Raw genomic sequence first — 14622 nt, forward strand, 5'->3', positions numbered from 1 at the left:
GAAATAAAATTTAGCAGTCCAATCCTTTGGTTCATCTTCTCAAAAAAAAAAAAATCAACTGATATAATTTACAAATCGACGGTAATTCATCTTTTTGGTTAAAAACAAATCCACCAGGTAGATTACTGATTAAAATGCAACACTGCTTTAAAAGTACCACATTCCCATTCTCATCTCACTGCTCAAGGCTGCCGTCATTCACAACTGGTTGGACATGACACAGGGTACAGTAAGGCACAAGTGGATGGTACAGATAAAAACAAATACTTTAGGACTTGCTTTTCTTCACAAATACTAAAATATGTACCGTTTTCAAGATAAAATAACAAAAAAGAATACATATTTTTTTGTTACAAAATACCTATACAAAATTTTTTAAATTTACACCATCTGAGCTGCCAGAAAAGGTTTAAAAAGTTATCAATTTTTCCCCATACACAAAACTATCTCTTATTATCAGTAGGTCCAAGAGAAACTTGGGTTCAAAATGTCCCAGCACTGGATGGAAGGGAGGAGGGTACAAATTCCCCTTCCTGCTCTCCCTTACCCCAACAGAAGACAAAAAACAAAGGTCAGATGTTTACAGTAGTGTATTCTACTTATTACAAACGACTGGAATTTAAAAAACAAATCATGCCGGGAAACCACTGGTGCGATGACTGGTTGAGGGATGAGAGTAAGGCACTTCCTGGGAGACAGCAGCATCCTGACGCTCGACATGGGGGCATGACGCGAAGGTGCTGGTGACGAGGACCTCGGGAGGCTCCTCAGAAGCAGATGGGAACATCTCGACAGCAGAGGAAGACACGGGAGGTAACACCTGCAGGCGCAATTCTACACAGAAGTGGTCACTCGGTCAACGGCATGATTGACCTCGTTTTTGTTTGAATCCAGTCCTTTAGCAGCATTCATATCATTCCGTAAGTTCTCCACTGTCTTTTTCATGTTCTTTAACTCCCCTGGGTGTGGAGTGGCTCGCCTTAGAAGCGTTCTCTGAAAACAAACAGTGGAGCGTTTTTGGTTTTATTCCATTACTTTTTCAGAACGTGCAGCTTTAAGGCGTTAGCATTCCTGTACGAATCTCACCCCTCTTAGAAATTAGGAGTTAAGGTGGGTGGAAAAGCTTTCTTTGGAGATAAGTGCGTTTATCAACCGCTCACTGGTAGTCAATGGAAGATGAAAGTGTTTCATATAACTTATCTAGTCACGATAAAAGGATTACTTCTAGAATAAAAGAATACTTTTAAAAATATGATATTAGTATAAAATAAAAATAAGTTTCCATAAACTCTAGGAAAACATTTTTTTTAATTTAAGATATAATTATGAGATGTGGAGAAACAACAAAAAAAATGAAGTAAATAAAAAAATTCTAATTCTAAATTAACATCACTATAATGTCCTTCTATTACCCAAAGTGATTCTGGCTTTCTTCAACCCTTGAGGCATGGGCGTTGAAGGAAAAGGGAAGAAAGAGAGAAGGATTTCTTTTCTTATTTGGCTGCAGTGCTATTTATATGACCTAATGATGAAAGTTCACATTTTCTTCTAAAAAGACCACAGTGCTGGAAGATGAGTAACGGGATATGGGCAAATTTTAAAACGCTGTCTTATTTAATAGGTTGCATGATCTTTAGCACATAAAAGAACATTTGCGTCTTTTAAAGGGTCTATCCAGGAGCTTCAGGAGGAACCAAACTAGGTTCATAAAGTGAATAAATAATGAAGTAACTGGTGAAATAATCACACTCTACACAAGTCTTGAGGTAAGCATTAAAGAAGCATCTATGTTGAAGCTATTTTGTCATCCCTAGTTCCCATTTTGCACTCCACTACTGTAAATGCCTAAAATCCCATCTGGTGACAGCTGGAATAACAAAGACTATAGGCAGTAATTTTACAACTGCCCTTTGTTTGGGGGCTGCAAGTCCTCCCTCTAAGCTCTGCTGATGAAAACCTCAATCACTGCAAGGAGCTGAAGGGGCCAAAGTCAACCGGTAGGAAGATGTCAAGAGCTGTCACCAGCGCTGAGAGATGATGGGTGTCTGAGAGCCATCGTCAAGGTATGGATGAAAGTGAGAGTGAGCGGTACTCTCAACTCTATTCCCGATTTCTGAACAAAAACTTGTTAAAAGAGAATCCAGCTAAGATCACAGATGCTGCACACAAAGGTTAAGGTAACTTGCTTACATGAAGAAGAGAGATAAGTCTATTGCTAAGTCACATTATGACAAGTGAATGGAGTCAACATGGCGCAGCCATAAATGGTGGGGGAGGGTGGGAAGAGACTCATTCATTTGGAACAATAAAAAAAAGATTCCCAATTTTAAGAAAACAGAGGGAGTGGGAGAGGAAAACTATCACAAAGAAGCAAAAATTTGAAATAAATTATTCAAACAAACAAACAAAAAAACAACAGAAATTCCATTTGCCTTATTTGCCTTTTGTGACTCAGTACTTGGAAGCACCTAGTTTTGTCTTCTAAAAAATCCCTAAATGCTGAATGCAAAACAGAGAACATGCTATTTGAAAATAAAGATAACCCTTATGAGATGTCATACACAATCTTTTAACTCTGAACTTCCACAAAGGCAAAAGGATCACCGTTAGCATACCGTTTCATTGTCTTCTTCATCTTTTTCATCTTCCAAAAATCGGATCGCACTGACTCTGTTTACAGCACGCTCGTTCCAGGCTTCATCTGAGACGTCGTTTACCAAGCTCTCCAGCGCGCCACAACGAGGCAGATTCTCTGCAGGTACGAGGATCACATCAGCAGGGAACTCTGGCTCATGAACCTGGCAACTGCTCTATAGCAACCGCGTGGCCGACTGGGCAGGACCCATACGGCGTGCCAGGGGCACATAATCAGAAATAAGCAGGGCAAACCACTGTCTGAATCTCTAAGTTTTGGCTTTAAAAAACAAAAAGAAAAAGACCTGGGACGGGGTTGCCTCTTCTTTTTTAATGATGTATATATATAATTCTATTTAAGATTATATAAAATATCTGCTAAATTCATGTTTAAACATTTTATTACAGACCATCATAATAATTTAGAGTCCTTTTTTCATAATTTTCTTTTACGCAGTAACTTCAGAAATTTTCTGGGACAGTGATAAAGCTAACAGTAACACTGCTACCACATTTTTTTCTCTTAGAGCCTTAGAAGCTCAACTAACAGCTCTAAGAAGCGCTCTTATAGCTGGGACTGGCACAGTGGCTTTGGGGCCTTCTGGCTTGGACTCCCCATTTCCCCAGGGCACCCCAGTTCTCCTCTATCAAACCCAGGTCTCAGCAAAGGCTTTTATAATAGCATTCTGATGTTAGAGTGAATATTTTTTTAAAAACCACACAATTTATAAAATACATATATACAGTGACTCAAAATAACTCACTGGCTTGAAAACGGCATGCCAGTGGTGTTAACTGCCAATCCTCTGAACTATCAGTTTGGTTTTCAAGAGACTCTGTTACTTTTTCTAGAAGTGTTGCATTTTCAGCCTTTGCTGTGATTCAAAACCAAAAGGCCGTTTATGGAATTTCAGACATGACAAATGAGTGTGAGTGGCCTTTTTTCTGCAAGGATGCAGGAGAACCTTCCCAGAGGAGTCCCACAGTGACCTCACCTGAGCTGGCTCTAGGTGCAGATCAGACCAAGTGTAACCACGCGTGGCCTTACGGATGTCAGCTTCCACGCATTCCCGTGGCCATGTGAATACTGTCCTTATATTAAACTCACCTTGGCAAGTAGGTTCAGAAGGCAGCTGAGGAAGTAAGACACAGGTTAAAATCTTCTCCCCTGTGGTGTGGTCTGTGTCTGTCTGGAACGTGAGCAGAGGCTGGGACTGGTTGTCGGATAACCACAGAGCCTTCAACTTCAAGGCCGTCAGGGATAAAGGCAGATGCAACAACCTAGTTTTAAACAGAAGGAGACACCACAACCTCAAATTTTGTAATTCAATCAATTCCTGTCAATAAAAACAGGAAAAAAATTAAAAGGAGTTTCCTGAGATTTGGTTCAAAATGTTTAAAAAAAAAAAAGCTTTATAATAAGATACTTGATATACTCTTTGCAAGTAGATTCTTCAGAAGGTTACTGTGCTTCCCTTTTCCACTATCACTTCTCTCATTAGAACCTCCAGGCCACAGGGGCAAAAAAAAAAAAAAAAAAAAAAGAGGAAATTACAGGACACATTATTAGATCTTGTACTGGGTTTCAATTTTAAAATGGGGGGAAAAAGTCAGCATGATTGCAGAAGGACCCAGAAGAGTTCTTCCCACCTCCGGGGCAGCGGCCTCACTGGCAGAGGGGGTAGGAGGGCCACCAGGGGATGGATTACCTGTTCCCAGGAGCACAAGGAAAGGAGGGAGATGCCTGGAGTGCCAAAGAGTTTAAGTTGTTGTTAAAATATAGATTAAAAACCATTTTTGCGTGGACTCTGTTTGCTGTCTCTAGGGAGATTATTTCAGGTATTCCATTTTCAACTTTTATCTTTCAGTTTCTAGAAGCTCCCACTTCTCAGGCTCCTAGGTGATAATTAACATCCACATCAGACTGTTTCAGTTTCAAATGGGGTGGTACATACGAAAGCACTTTAAACACTGTAATGTGACACCTAAAGATTCGTTTTATATGTAGGCTTGGACAAAGATTTGACAGATTGGCCGCAACCAGTAAGTTCTATTTAGGAAAAGACCACTGCCAGAAATCATATGTACATCGTACTTGCAAAAAATTGCTTGAGTGCAGTGATTCTTAGCCAGGGACGACTTTGCCCCTAGGGGACATTTGGCAATGTCTGGAGACAGTTTGGGTTGTCACTACCAGGGGGTTGTGTGGGGTGGGGGTGTGTGCTATGGGCAACTGGTGGGCAGAGGCCAGGGATGCTGCTCAATACCCCACAGTGCACAGGACAGCCCCTGCCACAAAGAAGTATCTGGCCCCAAATGCAACAGTGCCAAGGATGGAATTCCTGCTATAGTAAAAACCAGTGCCTCACACTAGTTGACTAATTCGCTTTGAAAACAGCCAAACCTCTGTGGATATCAGTAATTTAAAGTTTAAGGTATTTAAGGTTATATATATATATTTCATCAAATATTTTTTTCACTGTAAGGATGGCTCCATGTTATTAAATTATGGATCAATCACAGAAATGACTTCCTAAGAGAGATATACACCTATGTCCAGTTACATATATGGGAAATATACCTATACATCTTACTAACAGATTAATACTGCATTATCAGACATACAAACCATTTGAATTGACAGATATTATGGGAAATAAGCTGGAACTCTATGTAGAGATATGAAAAGAAGTTTTATCCCAATAATAAAACTGAGTAAAATGTAGGCATAAACTGGATAAATTAAATATCAAAGGGCACATAGAAAGTTTTAACAAACAATGCATTATTAACAAACTTTTCACAATAACAATATGTGTTGCAAAAGATTTCTAATGAATTAGTCACAGAGATAAGAAAATATTTTCTTTTCCTTAACAATTAACCCAGTAAAGGCTGATCTATCCCATCCATATATATTGAGTCCGGTACTAAGCACTCTGAAATTGTTATTTATGTGGGAGTGAGGTTCTAGAGCCAATGGATCCATGAAAACTGCATATGTTAAAATAGCCTTGAAAGATTCTGTGTATCACAGATTACAGTATTTCACTAATGAGGGCCACACTGGGTAAGAAATATGTATTTTTAAATCCTAGAATCTACCCAGTATGGTAATATGCTCATACCAAGAGAAGGACTCCCATGGAAATATGAGGGAATGGCAGATTCACAACTCCATCTCTCCCTACTTTGAGGGATTTGTTCTTTGATGGGATAGAAAGTGAAACCCCTTGTGCTTATACAAAAATTATTTCTCCTTCCACCCAATGGCTATCATAAGGAAGTTAAAACATGAATTGGCCAGGCACTGTGACCAGGATTTTTTTTTTAAAGAACAGCCATTATACACTGTGAAAGTTTTAAGTACATCAAACTCCTTCATTTTACTGAAAAGAGTATGCTTTTTTCCTATTTCTATTAAAACAGGAGTTAAGCTAACATCCTCCAGAACATTTATAGTTTCAAGTCTTGGGCAAGAAACTTACAGTCAGCATCTCTACCTTTCTTAACCATGAGACCATAACAACAACAACAAAAAATATCAAGACCTAAAAACTGGCACAAAACACAGATACTCAAACATGGTCATCGTAACTTCTCAGGTAATAACTGGCTTCCCAGATGAATGCTAAAGCAAAGGTATAAATAAAAGGCTAAAAAGAGCATCAGTAATAAATAACAGCTTCTACGGATGACACATCACACAATAAAGGCTAAAATAAATTACTAAACTCTACAACAAATCTTATAATCATATTTCAACTCAGATTAATGAGCTGCCAAACACACCAGTTCTGCAAAGAATCAGAGTGCCAGCTTGAGGAATGGCTGCTGTTGACAGAGGCCACATCACACACAAGCTGTCCACTGTCTTGCAGATAGAAGAGTTACCAGTGGTGTCAAAGAGCAAAAAAGGCCCTGTTCCCTGTGAAGTCTACACACAGAGGCTCTGCGGGCTGGGCCGACCCTTCTCACTCCCTGCAAACTGGGGAAAAATGTACACACACACACACACACACACACACACACACACACACACTCCTCTGTTTCTCTTGGGTGAACCATCTCAGCTACAAGTCAGAAAATAGATTAAAAATATTCCTGCATTCCAGAGGAGTTAACACATTTTTTGTTTATTCTGGTACCTTCTGTACACCACAGAATAAGATTAATCAACACAGGAAACCACAGCCCCACTTGTACACATCTCTATGTTCTATTTATGACTACATCCCCCCAGAAATCAAAAGCCTGTGGTTACTATTCATACCAGTGACACAAGGACCAAAGCAAATGAACAACCAAACTGTGAGCCTCTCATCTCCAGTTATGTCTATGGCCAACCCAGCCCAAAGTGACCTTCCTGCCTCTGAACTGCTCTAGCAATTGCTTTGTCAAATTCATTAAATACCTAAGCATGGCCCACTGATTAATGTAATATTAACTTAACCTATGGCTGGATACTTCTTACAATGTAATGTTTCACCTGTTTATTACCTCCTATTACAATTTTTAGTTTTAAGCAAAATTTTCAAAAATGTTAAAAAAATACATATAAATTGAGAACATAATCAGTGAAAAAAATTGAATGATACCAGAATAACTAAAATGAAAGCCTCCCTACCCCCATAACCTCAAGTCTCCACTCCTCCCCTAGGGGAGCTACTATTAATATTCTGGTGTAATGCACAGGTAACTTTTTTATAAAACAAAAGTGAGAACATTATATATCATTCAATACTTGCTCTTTTCACTCATTATCATGGGTCACCTTCTGTGTCACCAAACAGAGAAATATCTCATTCTTGGCTTAGTATTCCACAGTATGGCTATGCTGTTGTCTTTGAATATTTTTTAAATTTAATTCTTTGGATTAGGTAATACATAGTATAAAAATCAAAGGTGTAAACAATTTTCCAATTGTTCCTGGTATTCGGTACTACTAATACTATAAAGTAAGGAAGTTCCTCAAATACCCACGTTTGTGTACTTGGTGGATATTCCTATGGGAGAGAGTCTAAGAATTAGGAAAGTTAGTGCCCCTGAGTAACTGATGATACAAGACACCTTCTTCCTTACTGTCCTAGAGGGTTTGATACTTAGTTTCCAAGGGGCACTTTATAGTCATTCTTGCTCTAACTTATCCTATCGAACTAGAAAAAGAAAGTTTCTGGAAACTAACAATGTGGTCCCCCTGACGCATTGTGCTATTTTTATATGCTTGAGAGAAGAGGCAGAAACTTTTGTATTTGGTATGATTTCCCATGGTGTGACACTGCTGTAAGCTAAAAGGCTGACAAGGTAGTCTTTTTTATTATTATTAGTTTCTATACTGGTACTTTAAATAAGTAGTGAGTAAATTTTTAATAAGCTTAAAATTCGGCTATGAATCTATATACGCATGGGCTAAATGACACACTTAACTGACTCAGATGGCAGCTATGTAAGTGGACTTTTTAACTGGGTTTTCTCTACCCTAGCCCAAGCATAATAAAAATTTAACTTTCTCCTCTTCTGCAATGAAAGAAGAAAATGAGGGTTTCACTCATGTGAAAAACAGTTTTTTAGACATCAGGGCCATCTTTTTGGCTCAAGAATTAGTGATGCGAATTTATGCTCACTAGAGTGGCAAGAACCAGGGAACATTTAGAGTCATTGCGTTTCTACTGCTGGAGGTGAAAGGTCAGGAAAAGAGACAGTGGTGGCTAGATCATCTCAGAAAGGAGGAAAAGCTTTAGATGAAAAAACATAGCTCAGGTGTCATTCTGAGGGGAAAGGGCCAGTATCTACTGGAGACTCCACAGGAAGAAGTTGCGGAGCAGAACAGGAAGGAGCAAGATTTCAGCAGTGATCGTTCCCCTGAGGAACATGGAGCCCCGTGGAAAAGGTAGGTGGGGGTTTTGTTTCTCCTCTCCTCACACCTCCGGCAGACTACAGGCTCGCGAACTGTTGGAGAGCTTCTCTATCTACTCTATGAACCCCAAAGCTGCCGCTGCCGGTGAACTGGGAGCTTCTTGAGACCAAAGCACTGGGCTGTCAGTCCCCTCGGGGTCACTCCTCCTCACGACAGAGCTGAGCCATACTGAGTTTCCACTGATCGTGTGCCTTTGTCTTCTCCAGGGAACTTCACCCCTCCAGTTTTCATGTCACTAGTCCCCACACAAACATTTCCCAACTCCTGCCCAGACTATGGTAGCCACGGGAGGCCAGGGGGTCCTGGGGAACTGTGTGATCCCAGAGCTTGGACATTCCAGTCGGGCTGCCTTCAGGAGAGAGGGACAAAGGGGACCAGAGTGCCAGCTATCCTCCATTCAGACTCTTTTCCTCCTCCTCCCCTGCCCACTGCTGCTGAGGGCATGGGTGACCCAAGGGATGATTGAGAGCTGGGGCTCTCAGGAACAGCTTCTTCCCTTCAGTTGGTGAGTCCACTACATAGAGCACCCACGGAGACTGGGGCTCACATCTCTCCTCTTAAAGACCTGTAACTGACTGTCAGGACTGTGAGCTCCCTACCCACCCGCCCCCTCCCCAGTGCTGCCTGTGTGGCTGCTCCAGCAGGGTATGCCCCGTAGTGGAGGGACATTAAGCTTGCCTGAGCACTCCATGGGCAACTCGGGACCAGTACACTTCTCCCTAGCACAAAGACTGAACTTGGGGAGCCAGGGGATGGGCCCTCAAGCCAGATCGCATACCCCTGGGACTCAACTGTGTTGCTCAGAGGCACAGAAAGGAGATTTGTGAACTAATCTTGGAAGGCTAGGGAGTTCCCACGGGTGGAACCGAGAGGAGAATGCAGTGTGGGTCCAAGCCACAGCATGCTCCTGGAGCACCCCTCCCCCCAGAAGCCACGCAGAATTTCATTTTTGCAAGACAAAAAGTGTTCTGGAGACTGGTTGCACAAGGATGTGAATGTACTTAACACTACTGAAACTGTAGACTTATTACAGTAGTAAATTTCATGTTATGCCTATTTTACAACTAAAACGTAAAAGAAAACACTTTACAGAATAGTATCCACAGGAAAAATATACTTATAGGAAAAAAAAAAGGAGGGGGGAAAAAAAAGATCAGGAAAGAACTGTCCTTCTCATGCTGTAAAAGCTCTTATTATGCTTAGTCCAGCAGAAATTCAACATTTAACTCAAATTAATCCTGAGTTTCCTGCGACCAGTTAGTGGTCTTAACCTATCAAGATGTCCTGAAAGCAGTAACTTTAAAAAGGTGAGCATTCCCTGAGGCCATAACTCACCTCCCGATTCCAGCTGAGCGCTGCTGTTTATTTAGCCCTGCTGTCTATAATCCATTAGCGAGAATGAAAAATGGTGGCTTGTGCCTGTCCAAAGTGACCAGTTAAATGGTACTTAGGAGGCAGTCCCCCAAATACTCTCTAGACTGCTGGCCTTTACCTTTTAAGATCATTGATCATCTTACCCTGGTTGAACACGTTTTCTCCTATATAACTGTATCACACTCAACACCAACTTTTAAGTCCCTTTTGGCAATGAAGCCTGTGATACAAGACATTTTGCAGTGGTCATCCTGCAAAACTATCAGCGTCTGCATTCCTTAGGCAAATATTTACCAGGCATCTATTAGGTGCCAGGTGGTGTGAAGGGATGAGTGATACAATGGCACATATGCCAGAATACCTAACTTCAGGTAACATCATGTTTAGGAGGGTCACACACATGTAAACAGGTAATTAATGGTGCTGTGAGTGCTATGGCAGAGGAAATTCCTCAAATGCAGATTCTGAGTGAAGGCTTCCTAGAGAATAAACAAACACAACACAAGAGTTGCTAAATAAACAACACAAGAGTGATGAAGAAAAGAGGCAGTGAGGCCGAGAAGAGGGTCCGAGATAGAAACAACAGTGTAGGCTTAAGATGGGGGTGGGCAGAGGGTGCATACGACAGACACATGGAGGGCTGAAGTTAGTCCAGAATGGCTCAAACAAACCTGTAGTCCATGATGGTGAAGAACAGGCATATTCCAGAAAACGGTCAGGAGTCCAACACAGCCTGTGCTCCAGAACTGAAGAAACAGTGCTGCTGTGACCTTGGGGATAAGAGTCTGGTAGCTCTTGACTCTTTTTTGGATTATGAATCATTTGGAGATTCTGACGTTATCTGTGAAAACGTCTCTGAATACACAATTTCATTTGTAATTTCAGAGGATTTGGAGTCACCAGCAGAGCATATGAAGCTCCCTGGTTAAAATCTTGTTCAGACTCAATCCAGCTCCTTTTGCAGCTGAGGGCACTCTGAGGCCCACGGTGACTTACAATAGCTACTTACAAAAGCTAAGGTACAAACTACGCCTCCCCATTCTCAGGCCAGCACTCTTTCCCTTGTATCGCTGTACCGTCACTCTAGGAAGTGTTTCCATGGAAGTGTCCACTTAAACTTTAAAGTATCCCCGTGCTGTTCCCGACCTTCTCTACTCCACCAGGCTCAAGCACTCCAGCTCCCATGTTCAGAACTCCCTGGGGCCTGGGTCATTTGACTAATTGGTACCCTGTTCTGTAAGACGGAGCAAAGGCAAGAACGTGAAGACGCACAGCAAAGACTGGGGGTGCGTGTATGTATTTCTCCCAAGCAAAGCGAACTAGAACAGGCTTACCTGTTGCCTGCCACGTCAAGGACATGAAGTTCCGTCGCCTGTGACACCTCTGCAGGTAACCGAGTTAGTCTGTTGTCACGCACGCAGAACACAGTGAGGCTGCTGCACCCGCCAATCTACAGTGGGAAAGAAATACATCTTTTTTCTAGTTTTGGGGGAGAGATGGAGTGAGACCGGAGCAACTTGTTTATCGAATGACATGAAAAGGATACATAAGCTTATGCCACATAATTTTAAGTCTCACTGATGACCCATAATATTAATTTAAATCACACAAAACAGTTCTATCGGTTTATAAAAATCTCTGCAAAATGTTAAACAGACATGTTCTAAATTAAATCAAGAAAATCAACAGTATAGTTTAAAAATCTCATTCTGAAAAGGAAGTCATTTTCAACTGTGGATCTCTAAAGCAACTGCATCTGTTAAATATGTTACCCAACCTACACAAGCCCAGACAAATATTATTTGGTAATACGGGCGTTTAACAATCCTAGTTTCAAATGTTTAGGCCAAAGATGATACTGATATTACACACACAATTCAAGACCTGCCCATTTTATTAACTTCAGTGTTCTCAGTGTTCCAGTTTCTTTTTTTTTTTTTAAAGGATATCTGATAGATGATGTAGGACATTAATTTCCACCATACATCTTTCAATAACATTTGGTCATTCATAAATTAGTTTGGCAAATTCGCTTTCCTTTTACGAATGCAAAATCAACAGCGTCTTAGCCAAAAAAGCAAATTTGGTAAATATATGCATTCATCTCCTCAGCTATGACCTGCCGGTAAAAACATATAATTCAATATCTGTATCCACACCAAATTTGATTACTATCTTTTTTTTTTTTAAAGCAAGCAATTCAAAGATAACTGAGCTCTGTATGAGTCTGGTCTTCAAAAAAGGACATAAACACAAAAGAATTCAATGATTCCCTTGAACAAATTCGCTGTGGTTTTTACAGTCGGGAAAGCTGAAGCAAGAGGGTGGAAAAATAATTCAATCCCAGACACAACACTCTGCAAGACTCCATGAAGTACTACATTCTTCCTGTTCTCACTATCCTGACGAAGACTGAGTGTTGGAAAAGGCTCATGAAGGAACCTATTGATGTCTCTCTGACACAGGGAAAAGCATGACTCCACAGCTTCCCACTCGAGGAAGAGCACAAGACTTGAATGGTCAATGATATCTTAATATATTTTCTGCCCTTTTCTATTTATACATGTACTTAATATATGCATATAATATCCTAAAAAGCAGAACCCATATTTATGAAATTGCTACATAATTACCTTCATGCACCATCTTTTTATTTCCTCCCTTAAGAGGTTAACGTAAAGATTTCAAAGTGATATATTGAGTGTGCCGGGGATGCCTTAATCACCGACAAAGGCGCATGCTGTCCCAGGCAAGCGTTCACACAAACAGAGCCCTATTTCCAAATCAGCCAGGAAGGGGTGGCACAGACCTTCGGTTGTTGGAAGAGATTATTAAGCATTCAAAACCATAACGTTAAAAATGTAGTTTGTCATAGAGATCAGAGGGGGCGGTAATGCAATGGAGGCAGTGGATGCTTTGAGATCCTACAGTGTTAGGTTCAGGCATGTGTTTTGTGGGTCTGGATATTTTACTTCAACCAAAAGTATATTTAACTGTAATGAATATAAAAGAAAAATAAATATACAAGAAAACATGGACTAATATTTGTCTCTGATCATGTGCGGAAAGCACCCACATATGCAGAAAGGCTTTTAGACTGTCTCCTTTATTTCTCAGTATTCTTTTATTCACATTTCCCATCCCAGCAAAAATAGTTTCTTCACTGTACTCTAAAATACATCTTGTATTTTTGGTCTCACTGTTTCTTATAGAAATGCCTTTCTTGTTTCTGTCTTTCTAAATCCTACCAATCATTTGAAATTAGCTAAGCATCCTCTATTCCTCCATAAAGTCTTCCCAGAGCCCCCCGGACCATATGATAGATTGCCTTCTCATTCTTTTCATAATTATGATCTAAGCCTCTGACAGCACAAAATACCTGATGAAGAGTCCTAAGGTCATTTGCTTAATCTGCACATGCAATCAGGGCACTTGGCGTGTATAATATACCCATCCTATCTATCAAATTTCTCATCTAGGTATGCTTATACACTTTACTTACTTATCTGTGGAAGACTACTAATTAAAAGTTATCTGCTTCTGTGTGCAGCAATGTAGACAACAAAACTCTTCTTTGTTCTAGCAAAAATCACCAGGTTAGCCTCTCTTAGGTTTTATAAATATAGGGCCCCAGGACTGTGCCCTAGAAGAGATGTACAACACAATCTCTCGCGTAGCTTAGCGTTTCTTCCCTCCCTTGAAGAAAGGAATTATCAATTTTACTCAGATGCTCAGGAATATCATGGAAGGAAAGCAATCAAAACGCTGATCATTTTGAGGATTGGAGACATTACCAGATTCTAACAAATTTAGATAATCCCAACAAAGACCTACTCATAGGAAGGAATATCCAAGGTCCCACTGGGGCACTCCCTAGCCCTGCTCCACATGGAAGGGCTTCTGCCAGAGGCCTGGGTTCAGTGGTGGGCCACAAGAAGGTTCTTCCAGGTGAGCACCTGACTCAGGCTGGACACCTCTCGACCCTGCCATCCTGGCCTAGCTTTGAGGAGACAGGACTTATGGGTACCTCAAGGAGGCAAACCAGATAAAATCAGCTCTTCGTTTGATCCTCTTGATGGGACAATAAGCTCCTAGAGGACATTCAGAGCTGAGACTCTAGTCATGAAGCTGTTCACTGCCCCAGCCATCTGTAAGGTATCTGTTTTCGGGCCCTACCACTATACCATGTGAACATTTTCAGTTTGTATCACGTGCATATATTACTAGTAAAACAAATTATCTAGCTATTAATAATTAAAGTGGGTCAGAGAGGGCTCTAAAAGTTCCAGACAAGTTAACATCCCTTAAGTATTTAGAGGAAAATAGTGTAAACTTCCGATGGAGTACGTGAGCTGTCTACTGTGTTTATAGTCTCGGGGTTTTTTTTTTTGTTTCTTTTTCCTTTCCCATTCTAACATCACACCCATTTGGGACGTCAAAGGGTGGGGAAGCAATTATATTCAAGAGCCTCTTAGGCCCTCTGGGTTGTCAAAACAGGCAGTGTGACCTCCTGATCTCTATTGTCTATGGTTTTTGGAAAACAATACCCCACAAAGAGCACATGTTGTCACAGAGAGTGCCGGGGATGCCTTAATCACCTACAAAGGCACATGCTGTCCCACGCGATCGTTCACACAAACAGAGCCCTATTTCCAGATCAGCCAGGAAGGGGTGGCACAGACGTTGGGTTGTCAGAA

At 40.9% G+C, this 14622-nt stretch overlaps 1 protein-coding gene across 1 annotated transcript in view; it reads right to left on the minus strand.

Moving 5' to 3' along the window:
* Positions 1-572: 572 nt before the first annotated feature.
* LRRC1 (leucine rich repeat containing 1) overlaps positions 573-14622 on the minus strand; it is a 128777-nt gene continuing 114727 nt past the window's right edge. The window contains exons 11-14 of the mRNA XM_012780762.2: positions 11260-11375; positions 3743-3915; positions 2616-2752; positions 573-993 (exon numbers count right to left, since the gene is read on the minus strand). Coding sequence (XP_012636216.1) covers positions 835-993; positions 2616-2752; positions 3743-3915; positions 11260-11375 — 585 coding nt within the window. The 3' untranslated portion in view covers positions 573-834. The remainder of the gene's footprint in view (positions 994-2615; positions 2753-3742; positions 3916-11259; positions 11376-14622) is intronic.

This window comes from Microcebus murinus, chromosome 5, assembly GCF_040939455.1.
Source record: "Microcebus murinus isolate Inina chromosome 5, M.murinus_Inina_mat1.0, whole genome shotgun sequence".
Taxonomy (NCBI): domain Eukaryota; kingdom Metazoa; phylum Chordata; class Mammalia; order Primates; family Cheirogaleidae; genus Microcebus; species Microcebus murinus.